Raw genomic sequence first — 26825 nt, forward strand, 5'->3', positions numbered from 1 at the left:
CTCAAACAAAGAAGTTCAGTTTTCCACTGGAAAGACAAAAAGAAAAGTCAGTGCTAGCGTGTCCTGCCACATGCCTCACTGCAGAGTAAAACCCACTTGGATTCTAATCACATTTCAAAAGTGTCGTATTTATTAGGTGCCTGGCTGCCAAGTACCACTATATCATAGCGGTACAATTAGAGGCATTTTTTATTTAACTAAATTATATTTAGCTCTCTATTTCAAGCACTACTGTTTGGAAAGTCTTACCCATCATAACGTGTCATGTTTATGTACACGACACCCATCAGAAATTTTCCAGGAGTTCCCACATCCCACTCTGTACACAATAGCTCTATTTTTATTATTCCTTTGATACTCAGAATCTATGCCTAATTCTGAATGTGTGCAAATTCCCTGTGAAAACGGCCAGAAACAAAGGAAACATCTTTTATGATAAAATCATTTGCTGAAAGTCTGTACTACAGAGTACCCTTTAAGATGGTATACTGAATAAGCTTTATTTACTTCTCTCTCAAAATACCATTAAAATCACAGACTGTAAATTTAAAAACAAACGAATGCCTAGCAGTCCTCGAAAACAATAAAGGGTACCATCACCAAATCAGAAGAGTTGAGAAATTCATGGAAGATGAAATGCATAGAGCATCAAGTTGGTGGGGAAATCCAAACAGAGAACCACAACTCAAAACAGGAGGAGGGCAAGAGCGCGGCACAGAGCGAGCTGCTGCTCTCAGCAGGCACAGAAGATATTCCAAGTTGGAGAACAAGTGGGCCAGCAGGGGAGTCCTGAAGGTTACCAGTCACGGGACAGACACCGGAAGAGCTAGGCCACGCTTCCTTCCTGAGTCAATAGGGTGTCTCCGGGTCATCTGGCCCCAGGACACAGCTTCTGCAAATGTTCTTTAAACAATTTAGGAAACCTCTCCAAAGAGGGCTCCTAGCATGAAGGCCACGAAGACGTGCAGAGCGGAGATTCAGGTAACTTCTGATCTCCACAGGCGTCATTGGCTGCTACGAAAAAGGAGCAGTAAGAAAAAAACAAGACACCACAATTAAAACGGCAACAGAAAGGTTGATTAACAGAACGGAAGTGGCACAGTTGAAGACTAAGTTGGTGACCCGGGAGAAAAAGTTGAGGAAACCGTTCATAAAATAAAGAAGAAAGATGAAAAATGTGAGAGGAAAAGGAGAGGACCAGGGAACCCCAGGCCAAGATCATTTTACATGCGAATTCTTTCAAACCTTCAGGTATCAGGAAGAGCTGATCCACACTTCATTTAAACTTTTCTAGAGCAGAAAAAGATGAGATACTTTCCAGCTCATTCCACAAGACCAGTGTAACTTTAACATCAAAACCGTGCAAGGAGAGAGCACGAGAAAAAAAAAATCTCACTTGAGAATTCTGATATACAATTACTAAATAAAATGCCAATAAACTGAATCCAGAAATTTCTTAAAAAGAATGACATATCATGATGGAATAGAACTTTTCCCAAGAATTCAAGGCCAGCTGAACACTAAGAAATTTACTCTAGATAGATTCAAAGAGGACAACTAGATGATGCTCTTAAAAACTGTGGAAACAGCATTTGATAAATGCAATAACTCTATTTAGTTATGTGTGTTTGGGGGTGGAGGGACCCCTTATTAAATAATCTAGGAATGGAACGAGAATCCCTTAACTCGACAAAGTGTTTATACCAGAAGCTTTCCGTGAAAATTATACTTGATGGTAAAATATGAGGAAAATTCCCTTTAATGTCTGCCATCACTGCTATCACTCAACATTGTTTTGGAAAACTCGGTCAGTGCAGTGCAATGGCTGGAAACAAAGAGGGAGGGAAAGAGAGAGGAGAATAAATGCCTAAAACAGTTACTATTTGAAGTTAATATGCTTGTGCGTCCTTTGACAATCCAACTGGATGTAAGGAAAATACACAAAACCCAACAGATTTCTATATATTAGTGATGGCTGTTACAAAATGTAATAGACAAGTCATCCACAATAGAAACAATAAGAACAACAGAATAAAAGATGTAATTAACTTATGAGAAATATGCAGACCCTATGTAAAGAGAAACTACAAAAATTTGTTGAATATCATGAGAGGTGATCATAATAAATGGAGAAATAAACGTTGTTCCTGAGTGGGAAGATCTGATATAATAAGGATATTAAATTCAGTGCTATCCTAAATTAATTTCCAATGGAATTTTTAAAATAGAATTTGTCAAACTTATTCTAAAGTCCAACTAGAGAAATACACTCAATAGTCTAGATGTGACTATTTTGAAAAAAGTGAAAATAAAGTAGACATAGCCTGCCAGATGTCAACCAGCACAACAAAGCTACAGTCCTGAAAACAGCGTGCTACTGACAGAGGAGTACTTTTTAAGTTGGATGGTATACAGTACAGTCTAGAAATAGACACACACACGAAGGGAAGCATTTCAAATCAGTAAGGAAAGGTGGAAGCACTCAGGACGTTGTGTGAGGACAGCTGGCTACCAATCTCGAAAAAAAATCAGATCACTACCTCATACCATTTATAAAAACATTTCAGGTAGATTCTGAGCATATAAGTGCACAATTAAAATAATAAGAGCAGTAGAAGGAAATGCAGAAGCATGACACAGGACAGAAAGACCCCGTGAAGATTTAACCCAAGGTCCCCTCCCTTCCTGGCCTCCTTCCCCACCTCAGGGCCCAGCACCCCAGGCCGGTCCCCTACCTGCCACCAGGGGCTCCCTAACACTCCTGAGAGATGTTCCTCAGAGCCCAAGTTCTGCTTCTATTAGAGATAACACAGTCTGTATTTAACTGTGACGTTCAGTACACTGTGGGCTTCCTTCTCTCCCTAGAAATTTCACAGAATCTCAGATTATCAGAGGTAATAAGGTACTCATGGATCACCTTATCACAGCCCTCATGTGATGGCTAATGGAGCCAAGGCCCTGGTTAATAAAGGCACTTGCCTTAGAACACATACCCAATTGCTAGCAGTTCTGGCTGAATACAGAGCTCCTGATTTACAAGGCAATGCTCTCTGCTCGTTCCACGTTATAACTTCCTGGGGCTTAATCTACAAGTGGGTAATTTCAGGTCAGGTAAGGAGGGAGGATGGAGAGAAAATCTGGATACAGAAAGTCCTTTTCCAAACCACAGATGAAGCAGCAGATACTTAACTATAGTAAAATATACATTAAACTTGTCATGCTTTCACTGGGCCTCCACCCAGACCTTTATACTATCATTTTAATTAAAGCACCTGAGAGAATGGGGTCAAATATAGATCATTCACTTTTCTGGGTCTTCTCTGAGCTTCCTATTAGCATTTCACCGAGCGTGTGTAAGGGGGTAGGGATTAGGAACGGTATTTGGGGGTTGGTAATATGTCATGAAATCATCAAGTTGAGCTTTTTAATATTTTTTTCTAATGAGAGTAAAGTTATTGTAACTATAAACTAAAATTTTACTGCTTCAATCATAGCAACCGTGAAATAGTCCTCAAACACCTTTCGAGATAGTTGAGAATTACTATTCCAGATGATTTATGTTTATACTTTTTAAAGGACATTTTAAGAACAAAATATAAATTAAAAAAAAAAAATCTTCTGGAAGAAAAAAGTACACAGGTTAGATAAACTGGAGGCCCCATGGGTTGGGAGTAAATCTGAACTGGTACCATGATTTCTGAATAGGTCTAAAGTAAAGGAACCCAGGAGACACAGTAAAAACTAAAGACCAACTGCACTACTGACAAAGTTGTAAAAATACTCCTTGATCCATCTGGATAGAGTTAGCAGCCCAGAAGAGGAGTAAAGAAGGAAAAAATACAGCGAGACTAAATGCAACCAAGACGATAAAAGAAAATGCAAAACAATGATAACACTCAGCCTCGGCTGCAGACTAGAGAAGGCTGGTGGATTCTCAAGCAGCCATTTAGCTCTGTGCTGGGCGAAGACATCACAGCAAAGGCACCTGGCACCAAGCGGCTTCTGGTCAGGGATTTTACGTTTAGAAATGTAAGACCCAGTCACATTTAAGGGTTCTTGTTCTTGCCAGATACCCGTCCTCTTGCCCCGAAGCCATGTGACAAGCGACCCTGAATACCGCTCTGCCTTTTACACATCTGTTGTCTAAATCAGCGCAGAAGCTGGAAGCAGCGACTCTGAATTCTGGCCTCAGCAAAAGGGTACGTTTTAGTGTCATAATGACAGTCCTGGCAGAACAGGGCATTCTTACTTCGAATGTCTCTGCCATACTGAGAGCTCTCTCCATCGTAACCTGAGTCTGCCTCGATCAAGGGACTATCAGTTCTAAATTTTAAATACAGGGGCAATGATGTGAAAGCTTAAACAGCAACGGTTTCTTGGAAATCCCACTTTGTGAATGGTTGTCTCCGACTACTTTTCAGCACTTTAAAAGGTTTCCTTTTCATTTGCGTTGTTTTTCCATTTTAATTTCCTCTCACCAAACTGGTCGTCTCAAAACCACTATTCTAAAAAACGTTCTTCTCTTCATTTAAAGGAAGCCTGATCAAAGGCAAAATTGCTTTATATAATGATACCAAAAAGGGAAGACAGTCTTTCTGTCAAAGATGTCCATCTCGGTCACTATATCAAAGCACTGAGTCAGTGGGCAAGAGGCTGTTTCTAACCCCATCCGCAGTCCAGTGACTGTGGGAGACACCACACAGACCCACAGTGCCATCTGGCCACACAGCAAGGTGCTGCCCCACCTGTGGCACGGTGACGTCTACAGTGCAATGTAGCTTTTCCTGCGTGAAATTTAGTGAAGTGTCTGATCTGAGGAAATGCTACAGGTGAATCTGACCCCGAAGCACCTCAGTGGTATCTTGCACTGCAGCACCTTACTGGCCTGAGAAAAAGACTCAACACTGTGAGAAGCTGATGAGTGATGTCGGTGCTTAAAGCCGAGTCCAATCTATCTTCCCCAAACCACTTGTATCACTCACATTTTTTCAGACCACTTTCAGGTAATGACTCAAGGTCTCCAGGGTAGACCCACGGCAGGGGGAAGATACCGCTGGTCATTTTCAAAAGCCACTTTCTTTTCCCAACTATGTTCAATTCTACTACTACTACTGCTACACACAGACACACACACACACACCAAGAGACTTTTGCCCAGCAGCAGTAACTGTTAGCGATCTTCTGCAAACCATTCTTCTTTCCCTTAGTGACACAGGTAATACCAGATGTCTATTACAATCTATAATCTACCAACATGTGTGAAGACTTTCCCACTGCAGCCATTAAAATAGATTAGTTTTTTTAAAAAATGCACACACACACCTATCCTAAATTCTGAAAAGTTCAACACTAATGACAAGCTTTTTAAAATAAAAGTCAATTAAGTACCTGAAATTGCCAAAAGCCATAGACTTACTGTACCAGTGATCAGGATAGCATTTCCAAGCAACCCAGCAACTTGCATACAAAAACCCCAACAATTTCAATGCCTAGGGTAGAGCCCAAAGCAATTTCCTAATCTGCAAATTAAGGGATTGAACTGGAAGATCCTTTAATGTTTAATGCTGAATTTATAAAAATCCTTGCCTGTTTTCCTCTTTAGTACAATGAAAATAAGATAAATTAGGTAACACAGAGAGGAAAGGTTCATTATGCAGCTGCTATTTAAACATGCCACCCTTCATTTAAACTGAAAACCATGAAAAAATTCAAATGTGAAAAAAACCGAACAAAGTGAAAATTATTATTATTTTGCTTCCTCAAAACTCACAATTATAAATGATATAATTTCTAATAGAAAACAAGAACACAAGCTTCCAAAATTTAAAAGTACCAAAATTCAGGACTAGAAGAAAACACATATTTATTCTGAGTAAAAACTCTGTTACATCAACAAGACGAATTTTGACATAGAAAAATACCTGTTTAATTTTAGAAACAAAGTTGGGAGGCAGAAGGGAAAAACTAACTGTGACTCACCAAAAAAGAAAGAAAGAAAAGAAACCACTTCCACACACATTAAATAGAATGTCTTGTTATTTTCACAGACAGTAACAACTTTTGGACATCCATTTCAGGCCCAGGCTGGAGAGGTGTCAACAGGTCTTATTTGGTTTTGTCAGTGTGTAAAGAGTTTACAAACCTGACTGAAGTTAGAGTTAGTGGGAGTTAGGCACTTATATTCCTTATACACAGGAGAAGGGGGGAAAAGGTCCTTTTATGCCAGCTTTGAGTTTGGCTTGAGTTTTTATGACTTATTTAGAAGCGCTAGGGAATGAAAAAAGTCTCTTAATGGAAATACTGACACAGTCTTCAATACAGTGACATGAACCAGCACTTCTACGAAACTGCACCAGGTGTGACTGACCACCCCAGCCAGTCGAAATGCAGTGTCGGAAAACCAGTTACAACAGACTGAATGCCAGGAGACAGTCCTGCCAAAATACAGGGGATACCCCTGCAGAATCAAAATGTCATGTTGATAAACTTGTTTTTAACAGAAAAACAGGTAAAATGTATGGGATCTTTACTCTTACATGTGGAGGAGAGAGAAAATGTAAAATTTCTGCATCGATGTTCTCCAAGTCTATCATAGGATTAAAAATAGTCATTCTTAAAAAGCCAAAGTAGTCACGTCAACCCCGAGAGTGAATGGGGCAGAAGAGTTTAAATCATTGGATCTAAATCTGTGCTTCGTTTCTTAAATCTCACCCACAAGGCAGTGACCTAGATAAGTAGACAATAGGTATCATTACTTAGTGAAGTCAAATTCATAAAAGTTCCCCTTCTTTTTATTTGCCTGTCTGCTATACTTTTTATTCTTCAGTGGATTTTCTTTAAAACAACTAAACTTTTCCATTTATCATCCTTGCATTTTCCTGAAAGTCACTCTTTTAAAACTTGAAAATTGGTTTAGTTTCATTTTATACTTTCTAAGTTTTTATTTCAACTCTCTTAAACATCTCAGTTTTAAGCTTCATTCTGTTTACTTTTTTCTACCGGTTTTAACTTTTTTTGCATTTGCCTTTTTTTTTGTTTTTTTCACCCATTTAGACTTATTCAGGACCATTTTCTTTCCCTTGTCATGTTCACAGACACAGATCAACATATACATATGTACATTAAAATGTCTTTCATGATTTAAGAGGCAGACTAAATCACAAAAACACTAACTCGCTGACTTGAGAAACAGTTCCCGAGCAAATATGTGAAAGACACTAGTAGGTGCTAGGAGGACTATAAAAATGAATAAAATACCATTTCAGGGCCGCGGAGAGCTTTTAATACACACAAGGCAGTGAGTATCAGCACGAAAGAAGAGATAGGATGCAGCTGCATTTCAGACGCAATCTGTCTATATTCACACAAATTTGAAACGTGTTGCTGTCATTCTAAGGCACCACATGGAGGGAACACAATATAAAGGGACAAAAAACTCAGGATCAAACACAGCCCTAAAAATGCATACTTTTTCTAAGCTAGGCTGCCGTGTATTTTTGATTTGTTTGTAAGCCAGGTTGTTGAATGGGGCTGCTAAGTCTCAGCTTCTACGTATAGACTTTCTCAGGCTCTCACGTGATACCAAATAACAAACAAAGAAAAGTGAATGAAAAACTAACCCCTGAAGGAGCCAGCAAACTGCTTATGCCAACATGTGTTCTCTTTTTCTATTTCTGTCTGCCATGAACCTCTCAGTTTTTAACAGCAGGTGGAACACTTATACTTACACAGTCTCATTTAAATTTTGCAAGTGAATCCATAAAGAAAATTCACTTTCAAAGATCAAGCTAATGTGCATTTCAGAAATAATCCATGTGAATGTGTTTTGCCATCATCATCACCGATAAACATTTAATAATCTACAGTGTTTAGAATATCATGCTTACGTTTTTATAATTCTACCCCAAGCCTCCCCAAAGCTCAGAATTTCTATAAGTCTCATTTCGAAGGTTACTGCTTTGGAATAAGTAATTAGGAAAGATCCCTTTTTAATAAGGCCATCAGAAAGACACCGTTCTTTATTCAAAGGCATCAGGAGCAAGTTTAGAGTTGTGGTTAATCCTAGAATTACTGATTTGAAGGGTGGAAACATACAGAAAGCAACAGGAGGAGGGAGATTAGAGAAGAGGAAGGATGCTGAGGCACACCTCACATGCTGTGTTTCATACTGTCAGTCTAGGAGAGCAGAAAACTCTGTCTTTTTAAAATCGGTCCTTAAATTTCTATCTGGAAATTTCACTTAGGTGGAAAACCTCATTTCCAGATGGTATCTGATAGGTGAGGTATTATTGCAGTAAAGACACAGGACAAAAAGTTGGATAACCTTTCAAGTATTCTTTAAATGTCACAAACTGGGCTGGTGATAGAGGGTTTTATTATTCTCTGCTGGAGTACATCAACAGTCATTTGCATGCCAGGAAAAGAATGTCTGGAATCATCCAACAGAGCTAAGCTTAATCTTTCACTAAAAACAAGGAAGTGACAAGCACAAAAAGGGAAATAAAAGAAGATGAAAGTATCCAAAGTCGACTTACTGGTCAACAAAATTCCAAAGAGAAACTAGCATGTACACAGAAACCCATGCTATCCTTAATAGCTGGCTCTTGACAAAGCCTTCTGTCAACTACCATGAGGCTTTCTTCAAGCTACCCCCAAACACCTAAAATGGATGAAACAAATTAGGAATGATTACTCACTGTTCAGAAGGATGTGACAAGGCAGTTCATTAAATCTTTCCTCTGCTTCACTTAAACTACGATTTCTTTGATGAGTAAGGCCCAGGCCTCCAGAGAGCCTAGAATGTTTTTGTTTGCGGTATGAAGGCATGAAAGGGCACCTCGTCCATGAAGGACTTGTGCCCCAAAAGTTGACTGTGAAGTCAGCAGTTTAGAATGGAGAGCGCCATTTCGCCAAAGAAACCGTGCTATAAATTAGGGTTAAATCCCAGGCTAATCCAATGGTTTATTGACCATGAGCATCCCTGGCTTTTACTACTGATAGTACCAGCTTAAATTCTGAAGTACACAAGTGTGCAGGAAGAGGACGAAAAAAGAACATGTCCACCACCCACCGGGGTCATCATTAGGCAAGAAAAAACATTTGGAAACGGCATTTAGCTTTTTGTCATTCTCCCAGATTTACTTTCTACTGCCTTGTTTGTCTTTCCCCAGTAACCAAAATCCCTAGGTTCCCTCATTTTGACCCATTTTGCAGGCCATTCAAATGGACTCCACCTCCCAAAGAGTCCTGTGCACCAAATAAATGACTTCTTTTTTCTGTCCATCAAAATCTCCATTTCTTCAGGGATATTCACCTCAGTCAAGTGGAGGGGAAGCTAATCTGATTAATTCACACTAACATAGAAAAGAGTTCTATCCGCCAATGTTTTTGCTATACCAGATGTGTATAATTAAGAGGGATTTTAGGCAGTTTAACAAGATGAAGTTGAAACATGCAGCCTTGTGGGAGCAGAGTAAATTTATGAATTACATAAATTCATAAAGCAGTGGGGAAGCAGTGGGGCTCAGAGAGTAACCATTAGAGTGTACCAGCCATTTATAAGTTGGTCATTTGTGAGCGGCGAAAAGAAAGAACAGAATAGGAACTTGTCCTCGTGCCAGCAACAGAGCAGGGAAGTTCACACGTTTTATTTCAAGACTTGCCTGACAGTCCCCTCACCAAGTATACTTCTTTGAAATGTCTCCTTTCTCCCTCACTGAAGAAGGAAATTTAATAGGCTTGGTTTAGGGTAAATTAAACTCAAATCCAAGTTAGGAAAGCCTCTAGTGAGGACGCACTCTGGAAGATGCTACAGATGGCGGCTGGCTCCTTCCTGGATGGCCCCATCTGGGGAACATAAGCACTGAGTCAACAGGAGTGGAGGTACGTATGATGCTAGAGTCCTTATCCTGACACCTCAGAGAGCAGACCCACTCCACTGAATATCTGAAAATTACCATCCATTAACCTAACTTGACGAAGAGGATTGTAATTTTAATTTAGGTGACTTCATTCAACAGATGACACTGAGTGACTAGATTTTCTTGTGTATTACTTAACTGTATTTAGAAGCAATAACCTTAGTAATTCTGATCAATTCTAATGTTATAATTGCTGCTGTCAGAATACTTATTGAGAGCCTACCATGCCCCTGAAAAAAGAACATCTTTTCTTTTTTTCCTGCATGTTGTGGGTGACTGCAGATTAGAGAGAAATATTTAATGTCTACATACAATCGATAAAAACATGTTTGTATCTACTTGGATGGTGTCTAATAATATCTTCAATTAGGATTACTGCTTTATAATCTACCAGGCTTCTCCCTGCTAGAGTTTAACAAGTGAAATGAAATTCAGTGATACATTACCCTTCCAAACACCAACTCTTTCTTTCACTTGGCTTTTTGACTCCCTATATTTAGTGAAATGCATCATGAGATAGCAGCTGTCTTACAAAAATGGGTGGAAAAACGGATACGATTTCTCAGCACAGATAAACCAATAAATTGTATTTAAAGGTGATCTCTTCTGAAAAAAAAAAATTTAAAAGCCGAAATCTTCGTACTACTGTAGAACTAGGGTGGTGGAGGGGATGGTGTTTGAGAGCAGACTTAGAAGGTTGCTGTTTGGATGAGGAAGGAAAGATACAACCAGAAGGAACTGAAGGGATTCAGAACAGACTGTATGCCAGAGAAAACCAAAGCAGTTGTTCAGAAAGCATTTACTGAAATTCTCTGTTCCACCACTTATGCATGACTGCTAACCCAGATACAATTGCAGCAGCAATGTCACTCAATTCGCACAGAAGACAGCCGTTTACTGTCTTCGTCTGAAATTTAGTAGACCAGTTTGAGACCAACCAGTCTTCCCTCATTCTCCATCCACAAACCCCAAAATTGTATTCTGTTCTTTTTAAGCTTATACATATGCACGAAAACCCAGAAGTTTACGTGTCTAGGCTGCCATCTCATTGCTTGCATAACTAAAAGATAGGTTTGATTTAAAAATAGAATTTGGCAAATGAATAGTCCATGACACGGGCCAAGTGCATTTGGAATGCTTTAATATAAAAATACATGGCCAAGCTACTTCACTTCGAAAAGCATCAACTATACGGGCACGCTAGTCCCTCTCTGACTTTACATTTTGTCACCTTTGAAAAGAGCATGGACTTTCAGAAGACCCAACACACTGGGGAAATTTCACAGGCACATGACCTTGTTTTTACTGGGCAACATAAATTTACAAGAAAAAAAATTTTAAACAACGGTCCTTCAATTACACCCCCTCATCAAATTGTAATTTTCATTGTTTTTATCTTTCTTGTTTTTGTCCATACACACTTGTCATAATTATACTCAGTGTATCCACAATTAAAATTTTTTCACTTAACATTACACTAATTCCCATGTTGTTTCATAGCCAGTATCAGTATTACAAATAAAAATTTTGACTTGTATGCTATCTTAATCTGCTTTGGGATTAGGATAACATTTACATTTTTAAAAGTTGAGATACTTCCCATGTTTTTATATGTTCCAGAAAAATGTATAAAGCATAGGAATTAATTATTTCTTCAAAGTTTGAAAAAAAATCCAATGGATCTATCAAGTTATCTATCAAGTGTTTTGGGAACTGAGTTTAGTAAAAACCTTAATTTTTCCTGCATTAGCGGTCATTTAAACCTTTTCTTATTATGAATTAATAATTTAATTTGTGTGGCTAATAGCAATTCACTTCATCCATACATTTGTATACAGTAATACTGTCAAACAATTGTGCATAGTACTTTATCATAATTTTTAAAAATATTTTTTGTTTAATAACTATATAATGATTGCTATATCCTTTCTTATTTCCAACTTTAATTTGTGTCCATTTTTTGCTTGAGTTTTTTTACTACTGACTTCAAAGAGCCAACTCTTGATTTATTTATCTATTTTTCAGCCTTCCATTTTACCATTTTTTGTTTTCTGTTTATTCTTTTTCAATTATCTGTACTTGAATGACTTGGTTTATTTTCCTTTTTCTCAAACATTCTGAATTACTTACAAGTTCTTTCAGTTAGGTATTAGTAGATAGTTTTAAATTTTTCATTATTGGCTAAATTATCTTTTATTGCATCTTTTACTTCTTCCTAGACCCAATTTATTATTTACAAGGCCATGTATTTCTGAATGTTTGGAGTTGTTTTCATTGTTGGAGTTGGAGATACAAACAGAAAATGAGATTAAGTCAAAACTGTATTGAGATTTCCTCTGAATCCTCATAGATCTTGTACATATTTGTAGACACTTAAAAATCAGATATCTGGCTAAATAACCTTAAGGATATATTAAACAGACCAACTTTAAATTTCTTTATAAAGCTCTATTGTTCACATATCAAGCTCCTTGATGTTACAAGGACTAAATGTAGTAGTACTTGTGTAGTATTTAGCATAGAACCTAGCGTATCACAACTATTCAACAAATGACTGGTGGCGATACGTGTAATAATAGCGGTAACAGTCGTCTAGCAGTAGCTACACTCCTCCAGCCTCTCGTGCAGGCTCAGCTACACCACTGATCTGGAGAAGAGTAACTCACTGTGTGTCCTTGGTCGGGGCTTTCTCATCTGTGACATAACGTGGCCGGGCTGCATGCTCCCTGGAGTTATTAATTCCAGGGGTAACGTTTCTAAATCTCACTGCCTGGCATTCTCAGGACCTGGAGTCTACCTACACCAGCTGTAGGGCACACAGTCCTTTGTAATGAAGCCCTGAAGTCAAGACAGAAAATTTTACCAAACTTGCCACTCCGTCTGAACGTTGTGGACAGGCAGAAATTGATTCACTATTTCCGGACTAAAAGCAAAAATTTCAAAGCTACTTATAGCCCTACTTGTGCGTTTCAGGAATAAAAGTAAACTTTCCAAAGCAATTTAAGCCACGTTTCCTTCACGAACGTCTTGGCAGCCATGCTAGTTTGTGTTCATTTTCCATCACTATAAGCAATCAAAGAACTTAAGAGAAAAGATGGAGTACAGAGTATTTGCATGGCTGGTTATAATCTGGGATATTCCTCCATTATAATTTATTCATAAAGCCAATACATATCTCCTCTAAGAATGTTTATCACTAAGATTAAAATTTTTTATTAAGGATGAAAACTTCCCAGTAAACCATCATCTAGTAACAAGCGTATCTGCTAATTAAGAACAAAATGAAAGCTTTCAAACTGAATTATGAGCCGTATGTACATAATCTGATGCACAAGCAATGAAAATTATGCCTTTACACCTGTCAAAAGAAAGCCCTGCGCTGCAGCTTTAATTCTGTTTTAAACAAGGCATCACAAAAAAGCACAGACTTACCTGTGCGATAGACGAAATTGCCTTCGGTTTCTGACGATGAGGGAGATACCAATTCCTCCTCAAATTCATTGGAACTAAAAGATCCTGAATGGTTTCTCTGCCTTGTCTTTCCCATCATGGCAGCATTTGTGACCATGACGTGTCTCAAAGAGTCGTTAAGGTAACGATTCAACAAGCTGCTCTTGTATTTCGGGGGCGATACGTAGTCCTCATTGGCCCGTGACTCTGGCCTCACTCCAGCTTTTATGACTGAGCTCTCACTTTTAATCACAGGACGGTGAACTGGATTATTATAGCCTTCTTCGTTCATGTGGTTTCGTGGAGGATTTTCTCCATCTAAGGGGGGAAAATATCAGCAGGTAGTACTTACACATACTTTTCCCCAGCCACCCAATTGTTACATTTAATGATTTAAAATATATATAGGAAGAATAGTTAAAGTGCATAAAATTATCTTTGATATTTAAGATTACTTTTTAGGCAAAGGAAAGCAGGAATCTATATAATCTCTCCCTTCGGTATGTTAATTTTAATGAACTTCACAAAAAATGTTATTCTGACACATGATAAATCTGTGGACAAGAGGAAGCAGCCAAAACTTGGCTGGTCATTTACAGTATCGTAAAAGTAAAGTTACCTCATGCAATAAAAAAGAACCATGATGGCACCGTCGTGTTTTGTGGGATCAACCTTAAAAACAGCACCTGAAGTGAATGTCCCCTTACAAAGGCAGAGCAAAGAAAGCAAGATAAAAATACTAACAAACCTTCAGAACACGAGTCGTCACTGCTTACACTCAGCCGCTCAGCGTTTCCTTGAACATACTTATTGTACAACTTTATTCTTAAGGCCCAGCTTAAATCTGGCTGTCGAACAGTATTCTTAAGCCGACGTCTTGCATTAGCAAACCAATTTGACACCTAAAAAAGTTTTATTTCTCAATTAACACAACATAAAAAAATTACCCATCATACAATTACTTTCCCAGAAAGGACCTAAGCCTCTCTCATAACCTCTGATCATTACATATTTTCATGACATAACAGTATTGGACATTTATATCCATTCATTCATTCATTCATTCAACAAATGTGCTGAGCACTTACTACACAGAATGAGCACTAACTGTATTCTGGGAATAAAAAAAATATTGAAGGGCTTTGCCATAAAATTTTCAGTCTAGTAAGAAAGGTAGGAGAGTACGCAAATAACTCTAGTATCTATTCACAACAGCCAAGACATGAAAGTAACCTAAATGTCCATCAACAGATGAATGGATAAAGAAGATGTGGTACATATATACAATGGAATATTACTCAGCCATAAAAAAGAATCAAATAATGCCATTTGCAGCAACATGATGGACCTAGAGATTATCATACTAAGTGAAGTACGTCAGAAAAAGAAAGACAAATACCATATGATATCACTTATATGTGGAATCCAAAATATGACACAAATGAACCTAACTATGAAACAGAAACAGAATCACAGACATGGGGAACAGACTGGTGGTTGCCAAGGGGGAGGTGTTTGGGGGAGGGATAGAGTGGGAGTTTGGGATTAGCAGATGTGAGCTTTTATATACAGGATGGATAAACAACAAGGTCCTACTGTAGAGCACAGGGAACCATATGCAATATCCTGTGATAAACCGTAATGGAAAAGAACATAAGAAAAAAGAATATAACATATGTATAACTGAATCACTGCTGTACAGCAGTAATTAACACATTGTAAACCAACTTACTTCAATAAAAAAACAAATAACTAATATAGGAAAGAATGTGATAAATGGCTTAAGACGCATTAAAATATAATGTTACAGGAGTGCAACGGAAGGAGGGGTTACTTTGATGTGACTCAAGACTTCATGAAGAATTTAAGCTAGATTTTGAAGGAATAGGTCAGGGATAATGGGTAGGGAAGTGTGTTTCCAACAAAGAAGACACGGGAACAAATATAAGTCAAATTCCAGAGACACTGTGGTAGGTAATGAAGAAGGAAGAAAGAGATACCCTTGAGTTATCAAACTTGTGTTAAGAAGAGAAGATAGTGCCAATTTGAGAAAGAAAGTAGAATTGTTTGAGGGTGAAATGATGCGTTTGGTTTGGGAATGTTTAGTCTGAGGTACTAGAAAAGCATACAGGTGAAATGTGCAGCAAGAAAATAAAAATGGCATCTGAGATCTAAGAGCAAGGAAGATCAGATTTGGGTCAAATGCACAGAGGTTAGAGCTGAAGCTGTGAGAGCAGACAGAATGAAAAGAGGGTCAAGGACCAAACCCTGGAAACCTCCAGCAATTAAGGAGGTAGGAGCTGGCAAAACAGTCAGAGACAGAGCAATCAGACAAGCAGAGAGAGAGAGAAAAAAGCCAAATTATGCCCAGCTTTAAGCTAAAAATCTAGTGCTTCCAAACAGGTGATGGCAAAGAAATGAACACTGCAAAACAAGGTTAGTTCCATTGTTTTTGTTTAAGGTGCTACTGGATTTCTAGAGGCTAAAATGGCACTTGACATTTCTTTTTAAACATCAACCTATCATCAGAATATACATATTAAAAACATGAAAGGCCAATATTTGCCTTTAAAAGGATGAAAAGTGGAAAGAGGATTACGTTTCTCTACCAATTTGTTCCATAACATGACTCCGCAGTATATTAATGGTTTGTGTGGTGATGCTTGCACTGAAATTTTTTTCTTTTCTCTTTTAAATTTATACTGTGAATACATAACTTTTGCACATTACTCAAGCCTTAATTCTTGAATGAACCTGTGGTGAATCCTACATTAAAAAAAAAAAACTATAATTTTTTTCTTTTTTTTCCCCATGGGTAAAACTGGTAGTGTTCTCCAGTTTATATATGCACAAACCATATCATATATAATATACATTCAGTGTTACCTCCCTTTGTGTCTTAAGCAATGATAACTGTCCTCAAATTTACGTGCAGTGGTGTAATATCTTAGCACGGCATTTCAGAAGCCTGAGACTCCACCAACCCCTCTTCCTGCCAAGCTGTGCTATTCTTACTATGGTTTAGTCTGACTTTAAATTCTCAGTCTCCTCCAACCTCTACAAACGGACAACTTCTGGGACTATCCATTCAACAAACACATACTGAGGAGCTCCTGTGCTTTAGCCATGGTATTAAGTGCTAGGAATGAATAAACTCTGTCCCCTGCACACACCGAAGGACTAGAAGTGAAGAGCTATACGTGATTAACTATGATACACGGGTGAACCTGCACTACGGAAGCATGAAATGCCTGGTCCATTTCCTCTCAAACCTCCCTCTATTCTCCAAGTCATGGCCAAAATGTTCGTCCATGTCCTCATTAGTACCAACTGGGAATTTTAGAACAGTGTTTTTTCGAACTTCCCTATCTTCCATTCTATCCACTTGACTGGATCTTAACAACCACCATCAAACTCAAGTGTTGACGCACCATTATGATTTAATTACTTACTTAACGTCTTCACATCCTCATGCATGTCCTGTCATCCTCTAACTGTGGTATAACGGAAAGAGACCTGGTTTCCTGTTCTGACTTAGCCAAAAACAGGCTGTGTGAGTTTAGATAAGTCATTCATCTTTTCAGAACTTCATGGTTCCTGACATCCTTGCCAACTCTGAAGATTAAGACCTGTGAATGTCGTCCACGCTCTCCTATAAAAGTGTTCATTCATCTCCTTTATAGTTGGTACCAACCTATCTTCTGCTCTTGACCACTACTCTCTTCAGCAATCAGAGAGGTGTTTTATGTCCTTCTCTGTTCCTTTTGCACACAGAGGACAACTTCCCCCATGCCTATGTCACTTATATTTATTAGACTCCAACTCCCAAACTTTTTTGGTTACTTTCTTTACTAAACATCATATAATTCAGAGGCTAATCTTAAATCTTAACTGACCTTAACACTTTTTTTTAAAGTCTTTATTGAATTTGTTACAATATTGCTTCTGTTTTATGTTTCGGTTTTGTGGCCGTGAGGCCTGTGGGATCTTAGCTCCGCCACCAGGTATCGAACCCGCACCCCCTGCACTGGAAGGCGAAGTCTTAACCACTGGACCGCCAGGGAAGTCTCTGACCTTAACTCTTAATACAACCAACACACAGTACCGCATAGTGTAAAATCCAATTCTTATGAAACTCTTCATATTTTTATTAAAACGCGATGGACTTCAAATTTTAAAAAAAAATCAATATACTTATAATTCTAACATACAAAAATAGGGACCTTTAAATGTCATGGTGGCATTAACTAGCTTTTCATATATAGGAGTCGTATCGTTTTTTACGTTTTGTATACTCATAGTTCTTACCAGAGTATATTAATTATACATCAGAAGATTTTCCATAAAGGTTTGGTGGTGTCTAACAGGCTATTTCTAAACTGATTTCATAAGTTTGACCGGCACCCAATCTACTAATACATTTACTCTGCCAGTGTTTTATTATCAGCAATTTACAGTACAACCTAAGGGCTGGATATAGTCTGGGGTGTTGAATATCTTCTTGTGTTAAGTCATGCAAACAGCAGACAATAGTTGGTGAACAAATCTGCACGACTAGCATCTCACAAGTTTTTTCCTGATGAATTGATGTAAACGCCATCTGTTTCACTGAAGGTAAAAGCACCAGTTCAAATTTTCTACCTTTAACTTACTATGGATTCCTTCAGGTTATCATTCAAATTCTTCTGAAATTGTATTTTACATGAAACAGGCCTCCTTACCAAGGATAGGTTCTGCAACAGCACTTTAACGTCAAACTCAGAGCTTTAAAAACACTGCATTTTATAGCGAAAGCTTAGAGAACCAAATATCTAGAAGCTGGAAGAGAAAGCTAAGTAGCTTTCATCCTACGCAGCAGTGTTTACATTCATCACATTGGCAGAGCAATCTTTAGAGTAAACCCAAGGGGATACTCTGGCATCTGTCCACCTTTGAACACACAGAATTAACAACGCAGATTCAGTCATTCAACTGAAATATCGAACACCTCACTTCTACACCATGTAGTCTGACACTGAGAATAACGTAGAAGGACCAATCTGAGATTTTGTTGAATATTTAACAGTAGCCGTAATCCTTGCAGTTGATAAGTACACACACGTCTCAGCAGAAGCACTCCATACCAAGCAAAAGCTATGTCAACACAGGGGCAAAATCTTGCAACACAGCAGACTTAACCAAATGGTACATGGCTGTAGCACAGGAATTGGAAACTTCTACTGTAAGAAAAGGGAGCATTAACACCCAATCACTAAAATGTAGTCTCAAACTCCACTTGCATTGCACTCCGTAATGTGATCATGAAAAAAAAATCATCATTTCACTATTATAATCCAGAAAAAAACAAATATATTTTAAATACATACGCATAAACAATGGGAAATACTGAAACCAGGTACAGCCCCCATCTGCCCTTCTTTTAAAAAACTTCTTCAGGGGCAATTATTCCCTGGGTAAGCTCCATATTCCACAGTAACACAAAACCCCAATCGCATATCTGTTATTCCACAATGAAGCTGGTTATATTTTGAGAGTAGAGAGTATATTTTTATAATGTTTGAACAACGGTCAGTCATAGGAACCAAGCACAATGGAGTATTTCGGTTGGTTAAAGTGAAAACACACACACACAAATCATCTTCCTGTTAATTTTATAAAAATGCTTATATCTTAGTAGGAAGATGGCAGATTAATAATGCAAACAGTTATAGTAAATTAAGACAAGTTGCTAAGTCTAGTGAGTAGAAAAAAAAATGAAAGCTGCATAAATACCTCTCTCTGCCTCATCTTTCAGGAATGAACAAAATGCAGTGTTGATTAACGTCCTTAGAGCTTCTGTTTATCACAAAAAGTAACTTCTGTGGTCCTAAAAAAATGCCCTTATTAAAGTTTCAGCATTCTGTTTCCAGGCTTAATGGAGATTGCTGACCAAATTTTACACCCTTCAGAGTAGCAAAATAAGGCAGAAGTACTGCTTATGAAAGGTTTGATAGCTTGACACACAACCAAAAGGGAAATATGAAGGGTAAAAGAAATGTTCAAAAATAAAGACACTTTTGTAGTTAAGGAATAAAATAATTATGCTGACAACTGATTAACATAAATTATGAGAAGCAGAGACAGGAGATATTATAATAAACAAGAAATAGAGACTGAGCTAGAAATAAGGGGAACACTCCATATTTGTCTATTGACATAAAATGACATGTTTCCAGATATGCTAAAAATAATGTGGCGAGTTAAATGCTTGTTCTGTAGAACTAACATGTACCATTAAAGTTAACGAGCTGCCCTCTGTGTATTCCCTACAATGAGATGGATTTTAAAACTAGAATATTTTAGTCTGATTTCAAGACATTCTCCAGTTTTCCACAATATGTTTGGGGAAGTCACGTGGTGATTACAGTAGTATTCCCCGGTGAGAACCTATTCAGTCTGCAAACATGTATGAAGAGTTTACTATATGGAAAGTACTGGGCTGGGGTGAAATGGAAGGATGAAGATGAATAAGACATGATCACTCTTCTCAAGAAGGCTGACTCCACAGGAGAAATTTATTCACTGGGAGAACCTGATTCATGAAACAGGGGTCTAATTTGCAGGGCTCAAAAGCTTTATTCAGATCACAGCTTGATATTTTTCCTCCAGAAGTGAAATGTATTGACATAATTTATTTGGTTTCCACAGAGTCAGAATTTGCTTTGGATGTTTAATAAATGTCTGACCTATACAAACCCCTTATATTCATAAATATATATATATTTTCTTACATAGACATTCCATTGTGCCTAATGGAGAAGAGGTGGACCCAACCTGAATGGTATATAAGGGTTCCTTGGTTATTCTACACGTTTGATTTTTTCCATTTATCACTTTAAAGTTCCAGAAACCAACTTCATTTATTATGAAACTTGGAAATCATTAAATAGGTATCAATTATCATTATAAATAATTACCCTTCTTTGTCCCATTTAAAACTTACATGTTTGCGTGCATTTTTATTTGCTGAAGACTAGTGTGAGAGAAAATATAATGGGAAAGATGTTCATTACATGAACAAAAACTTCATGTAAATTAGAAAAATGCAATAGTCTTACCAAGATCTTAAAGCAAAAAGAATTATTTGTATTTGAACTGTCATTACAGGCAGAGAATAATTTGATTCTGTATTAGAATGACAGCTACTTGTATTGCAACTCAGAAAAACTACCGCAGGTGAAAATTTAAATGTCTCTGCTAATGACAAATAATACTTTTCATAGCTAAAAATGTCCTGAATATGTCATAAACATTTGTTGCTTTCTGTCTGAAAGAATGGCAAGTATTAAACATGGAAATACGTAATCAATAAGTTAATATTTTACTGTTGACATCAGAGTGAACTATTCAAATAGCTCTATAAATCAGTGTATTTTGAAAATAAATAGCATACCAGTTTAAAGTGAAATTTGAATGTATGCATTTATTTTCTTAAGTTTTTCTGGTTGGAATTATTTATTTAAAAACTACTTTTGAAAATCACTGAAAGTTCAGAGTTTTGTGTTAAACAGATATTAAGCCAAGAACACTAAATTAATTTTCCCCTCCAGTGCTGCAGCAAATCACTATTAATACTATTGCCTGTTAATATAAAGCAGAAGAGATGTCTGTTTTTCTCTACAACTGTATTCTGAAAATAAGCAGAAAAATGCATATTATAGTTTTAATAAGTCTGAGTACAAGTCAATTTTCATGCTTCGTCCAACTTTCTAGTAATTCCTAAAATGACAACCTTAAATACTCTGGAAAGCAATTTTTATGTTATCTAGTAGTTAAACGTTCCCTGTTACTTCGGGGTTCTCACTTACTATACCCCTTTCATGGAATGACCAAAGTTTCACCAATGCAGTGATGCGGCGCTACTACAACGGAGGAGATTTCTCAGCTCAGGTAGCTCCTCCTCTCCTCTGAGTGAATCTGCTCTGCCTGCGCGCATGAAAGTTCACGTCACTGCATTTATGAAAGGAAACTGGTGTGCCGGCCAGAGCACGTGGTATGGACCCGCGGCGTTTCCAGGCCCACCTCTACCCCTCAACACAGCCTTCTCCTGCCTCGGTTACATCACCTGCGAAAGGCTGACAGCACGTGCTCGACCTCAGCGGGTTTTGCAGCATCCGATGCAGCCACGGAGGGAAACCTGTGCACAGCAGCCCTGCTCGCTAGAGACGCAGCACGCTTAGGCCGCCCCTCTGCACTTGACCAGGTACCCGCCATCTGAGATCTGCCCCTTAACCCAAGGACAAAGATGCCGCCAGCAAAGCCGCGTGGAGTCTAGCTAAGGCCCAGGGTGCCTCCTATTAAGAGAGAAAAACCTCCCAAACCCGCTTCTGGCCCTCCCAGCCCACCTACTAGCTCTGTCAGGAGCCGTCAACTTGAAAGGGACCCTGTAACTTGACCTTTAACATGGGGCCCCAATGCGGGGTGCCCTTCTGCCTGGTTTTCAAAGTGTGGTGCGCGGCCAGCAGCTTACGCGTCACCCCAAGAACGTGTTAGAAACACAAAGCACCGTCCCCGGCCAGGACCTCCTGCGAACTCCGGGCTGGGTGGGGGGCGGCGGCAGCGTGTGTTTTAACGAGCCCTCGGGCGACCCTGACGCAAATCACTGCGGGGCAGCGCCCGCTGGAGCCACCGCCGCGTGCATGGCCCGCACCGCTTCTCAGAGCTCCGCGCTTGCCTTTGCCCGGCCCTCCTTCGCGAGCGCCTCACGGCCCCTGCTGCGCCGAGCCTCCGGAAGACGGTCGGAGACGCAGAAACTCCCCAGACCACCGCTCCGGCCCTGGGCCCGCCCCGCACCAGCCTCAGGCAGAGCGGCGGCAGCGTCCGGACGGCCGGTCTCGGGCCCACCCGTGCCCAGCGGCCGGAGGAGCAGAGCCGCCGCTCAGCCTCGCGAGGGAGGGCCGGGGCTCGTGGGCCCCGATTACCTGCACTAGCGTCATCTGCGAGCCGAGCGCCAGGAGAATCTTCTCCGTCTTGGTGGGGTACGGATTGTCGCGGTGCTTGTACAGCCACTGCTTGAGGGGCCGCGCCATGTCCTGCAGGGCCTGCCGCTTGTGCCTCACCTTCCCGCCATTCTGCCGGGCCCTGGGACACCGGGAGAGGAGGGGTTCCCGGTGAGCCGCGCCGACCGAGCGCCGCCCGCCGGGGCCCCGGGTCCGCACGCGCTTCAGCCCGCGTCGACCGCGGCCCCGCGCGCCCGGACGCGGAGGCCAGGCAGGGGTGGGAGCCGCACAGGGTCGGGGCGCGCGGGGCCGGCCCGGGTGGCACAGGAGGGGCGTGGGGCGGCGAAGGCCGCCAGGTTTATACGGAAAAGGGGGAAATCCTGAAGCCAGAGGTTAGAGGTTTAGGTGATTTGAAGGAAGCTCTTTTGTTATTCAAGCCACAGACCTGCGCAGCAAGGCCGGCACCGTCCCTCGCCCGCCTGCACCGCGCCCTCCAGGGGCCCTGGCCCCTCATCATGGGATGAGTAGTGGCTGCGGCCGGCTCTCGAATGTTCTTTCAGGGACTCATGCCCGCCGCTCGGGGCTTCCCGTCGCCCACTGGACGTTGGGAACAAAGCAAGGGGTGATGGCCGCCCCGCTGCCCTGGTTCTCTTCAAGCTCTCCCCTGTACCCTTTGATCCTCGGGTAAAGGGGAAGCTTTCCAAGAAGGGGTTTGTGGAGGAAAGATGCAGAACCGAAAACAAAAACACACACGAAAAAGAGAAAAGACAAAACCCAAAACACTGTAGGGGGCTTTGCACGACAAAAGGGCGAGCTTCAAAGTATGGAAGGTCTGTCCCACCGGGTAAAGTAAAAAGACCTCGGGAAAAGCATATTCCAAGGAGGAAGAGCGGGAAGCAGCCGGGAGCCGGGCCTCGGCGCTGCGCTCCCCAGCGGCTCCGCGAGGTGTCGCCGCGCCGCCGCCCGCGCGCCCAGCCACTCCGCGAGGCTCGCGCGCCTGCGCCGCAGCCTCCGGGGCTTCTGCCTCTTTAAACACTTTGAAATGCAATTCCATCCGTGAGGACTGGTAGTAACATTTTGACGAAACCTAATCTCTATTTCCCTAACCAGCAACGCCGCACAACAAGCAGCTGATGCAATCTTTCAGGTGGACCGGCCAGGACGGCCGCCCCTCCCCCCGCGGGGCGCTCCCGGAGCCGCGGGACGTGGCCGGGCTACAGACGGCCCTCCTCCGCAGCCGGAGCCGCTGGTGGCCCGCGAGCTCTCGCCCCCGCCCACCCCACCCCCACCCCCGCAGCCCCTCAGGCCGCTAAACCGAAACCCGGCCCGACAGGCCCGCGGCACCCGCCCCCCCTCCGGGCTCGCGGCGGGCCCCGCCGAGCCGCGCGCGCGCGCGCGTCCGGGGCATCCTGCGGAGGGCCGACCTTCCCAACACCTTGGCCGATGCAAGGCCCTGTCGTGACACAAGGGGGCAAGCCTACGGGGCTGGCCTGACCTGGGGGGCAGGGGGGGGAAGCCCCGGGGGAGCCCCGACTGCTTGGCCCTGCTCTGCGCCCGTGCATCCCGCTCAGCCCTTTCTGCCTCCCCAACGGCCGCGCGTCCGCACCCGCGGTCGGGAGAGAGGCACGTAACCCCCGCCCCCAGGTCCGGGCATCTGAGGACTAAGAGGCGGTTTCAGGTGTCCTCAGTTTCCAACGAGGCTCTTTGGAGCTCTTCTGACGAATGGACCCCCCACGCTTTGAGCAACTACTCCCTTAAAATGAGAATGCGCGAACCCAGGAGGCGGAGACCGCTCCTCCCGGAAAAGTCGGGGGCCCTAAGGCGCAGGCCCCGGTTTTCACCAGCACGCCCGCGCCTCTCACCGCCCCCACCTCTCCCGGAGCGGGCGGGGGCCCCGGGAGGGTGCGCATACCCGGTCCTCCGGTGTCTCAGGCCCAGGTTGTCCTTGAGGGGCGCGCCGTCCGTAATGCCCACCTCGGGGCGAGCGTGCGTACTGTCCAGGACGCCGCCGTAGGGCCTGCCGCCCCGCTCCCGCTCCGGAGCCCCGCGGTCCTCAAAAAGCACGGCGCCGCTGAGCTTGTTGAAGACGATGGTGTTCATGGCGCGCGCAGGCAGGGCCGCGCGGCGCGGCCGCAGCGCCTTGGGGCCGGGCCGCCGGGAGCTCCGCAGGGCTCGGGTTCTAGGAGATAAAGATGCAGCACATTACTCGCCGAGAGCGCTCACCCTCCTGAGCGTCCCGAGCCCCGAACCTGGCCGCGGCGCGGGGCTGCGGAGCCCAGGGCAGGAGCGGCGCCGCCGCACCTGAACGCGGGAACCCCCGCCTCCCGCTGGCTCGTTACACCGCTCCGCCGCAACGCCCGTCACCCGCCCCCGCACGCTCCCGGGGCAGGTACCCACCCTCCTCTTAGCCCCGGCCACCCAGCCCCCAAAGAATCTCAGCCGGCAACAGTTAACCCGCGGGGGCGAAGCAAAGTGACTCCTCAAGGAGCTTTGCCTGAGTTGGTTTTAATCTGGATGAAGCCCGCTCCGGAAAGCGGAGGGCAGGCGCGGGGCCGCGCGGGGTTCTTCAATCAAAACGGAAGACTAAAGCCTCTCAGAGCTCCCACTCGGGGTCGTAAGGAGGGGTTGGAAGAAAGGAACGACTGGAGGGAACATGAACAACCGCTTTCGCAAGCCCCAGTCAATGAGTCCCAGGCCGCACCCGGATTTCGGGGATTTGCATGCTTTCTGGATGGTTTGGCTGAAACCCCTGCGTCCCTTTTCCGGCTACAGCCCCTGGGGTGGGGGTGAGCGCAGGAAAGTTAGCAGATTCCAGAGCTAGAAAGTGAAGTGGCCTCAGGGACAAATGCACCATGCTCTCCCCTCCCTCCGAGTCTCCTACCACCCCGCAGCCCGCTCCGGACGCGCTGGGTCCGGCCCCCCGCCCCCCCTCGCCCCCAGAGCCGGTGGCCAGTGCTGTCTCCTCTTCCGCAGCGCGGGTGCGAGCCGCGAGCTCGGAGTCCTTCCGCACCCACCCCTCTCTGGGGTCTCGGAGAACCATTTCAGAAGTTGCAAAGGCGTTAAGAAGCGGGAAGAGGCGCCGCGGTCCGCGCACCGCCGGGCCTGCGGCTGCCCCCGTCGGGAAAAGCCGCCAGCTCACCTCCCGGGTCGCAACGGCCCGGAGCCTCTGCCCACCGCGCGTGAGCGTCGGGGGCCGGTCCGCGCCGCCGCGGAGCAGCCGATGACCACCCGGAGGCGCGCAGCAGCCCCAACCCGCCCTACCTCCCCGCCTCGCGCCTGGGGGGCAGCTCGCTTTGCTTCCGAGCTGCCCCCGCCTCACGGCCGGCGCCCCCTCACCGAGCCCCGCCCCGGCGAGGGCCGCCACCCCCCCGCACCCACGCCGGGTGCCCACGCTCGCCAAGGCCCCCCGCCCCGCCCTCCGGCCATCGCAGCAGCGGCCACGCGCGACGTGTAGAGCTGTGACCGCAGAGATTAAACGACGGCCCCCGTCAGTGCTCACGGGGAGGTGAAGTCAGACCTCTGCCAGCTGCCCCGCGCAGACAGGTACGTGTCTGGGCCGTCCGTGCAGCCTCCGCGGCGTGAGAGCAACGGTCCGTGCTCGCAGCCCTCGTTCGAGGCGTCAGGAGGCGCCTTGTTTTTCCTATTAACTCCGTGCGCTCGGTGATTTGCGCTCAGGCTGTTCTATTTGTGAAGCAACCCGTTCCCAGCCCCGCTGTCTGCCCCCACCTCAGCCCTGTTCTCCTGTCGGCGACGGCGTGTTTTCCCGGCCATTGCGCCGCGAAGCTTGCCACGCGGACCCTCCCCGCTGTCCCAAGCCCACGCCGAGGTCGCAACCGCAGACCCCGGCGCGGCTGCGTCTGCAGGCGGCAGGCGCGGCCAAGGGCCGGGAGCTGGGTCCCCGCGCGGTCCCCAACGCCGCCTCTCGGCTCCCGTGCTCCCCACTTACCCGGATTCACTCCACACTGTGCCTTGGGGAGCTCCCTCCCTGCGGAACCGCCCCGCCCCACGCCCGCGAACCAGGTGGGCTCCCCGGCTCCTCGCAGACCCTCGGGCCAGCCTCGGCCGCCGCCCCCACCCCCCCTCGGGCGCGTCCCCAAGGGCCTCGGAGGGAGGTGGGGGAAGGGCGGGGAGAGCCCAGGCGCGCGGAGCAGGGGGAAGGAGCGGCTCGGGAGCCGTAGCGCGCCTCCCTTTCCGCGGCCCCGCGCCGGCACGCGGCGACCGCGGGCTGTACCGGTGGCGGGGGGGCCCGCGGCCGGCGGCAGGGCGGCTGGCTCTCCCGCGTCGAGGCTAGGCGCGCTCCCATCCCCGCCGCATGTTCTCCGCGCGGGCTCCAGCGCGCTCACCGCCGCCACCGCCGGCGTCGCGGCTTTATTTACCCAAACGGGTGCGCGCGGCCCGGGAACAGGAATAGCGAGGCCTTCTCATGTTTCCTGACTGCCCGGCCCAGCCGACGAACATCCTGCGGTCGCGGTATCCA

General features: G+C 44.0%; 1 protein-coding gene across 4 annotated transcripts in view; it reads right to left on the reverse strand.

Annotated features, from left to right (window-relative positions):
* Positions 1-26559, reverse strand: part of MKX (mohawk homeobox) — a 93346-nt gene extending 66787 nt beyond the window's left edge. For 2 of the 4 annotated variants that reach the window (XM_036841371.1, XM_036841374.1), the window contains exons 1-4: positions 24261-24527; positions 22331-22490; positions 14119-14272; positions 13353-13688 (exon numbers count right to left, since the gene is read on the reverse strand). In XM_036841371.1, the coding sequence (XP_036697266.1) occupies positions 13353-13688; positions 14119-14272; positions 22331-22490; positions 24261-24448 (838 nt within the window). In that variant the 5' untranslated portion in view covers positions 24449-24527. Of the gene's footprint in view, positions 1-13352; positions 13689-14118; positions 14273-22330; positions 22491-24260; positions 24528-25487; positions 25609-26294 lie in introns of those variants that run through there. The other 2 variants (XM_036841373.1, XM_036841372.1) reach the window with 2 other exon arrangements.
* Positions 26560-26825: the final 266 nt, after the last annotated feature.

The sequence above is a fragment of the Balaenoptera musculus genome, chromosome 2 (assembly GCF_009873245.2).
Source record: "Balaenoptera musculus isolate JJ_BM4_2016_0621 chromosome 2, mBalMus1.pri.v3, whole genome shotgun sequence".
Taxonomy (NCBI): domain Eukaryota; kingdom Metazoa; phylum Chordata; class Mammalia; order Artiodactyla; family Balaenopteridae; genus Balaenoptera; species Balaenoptera musculus.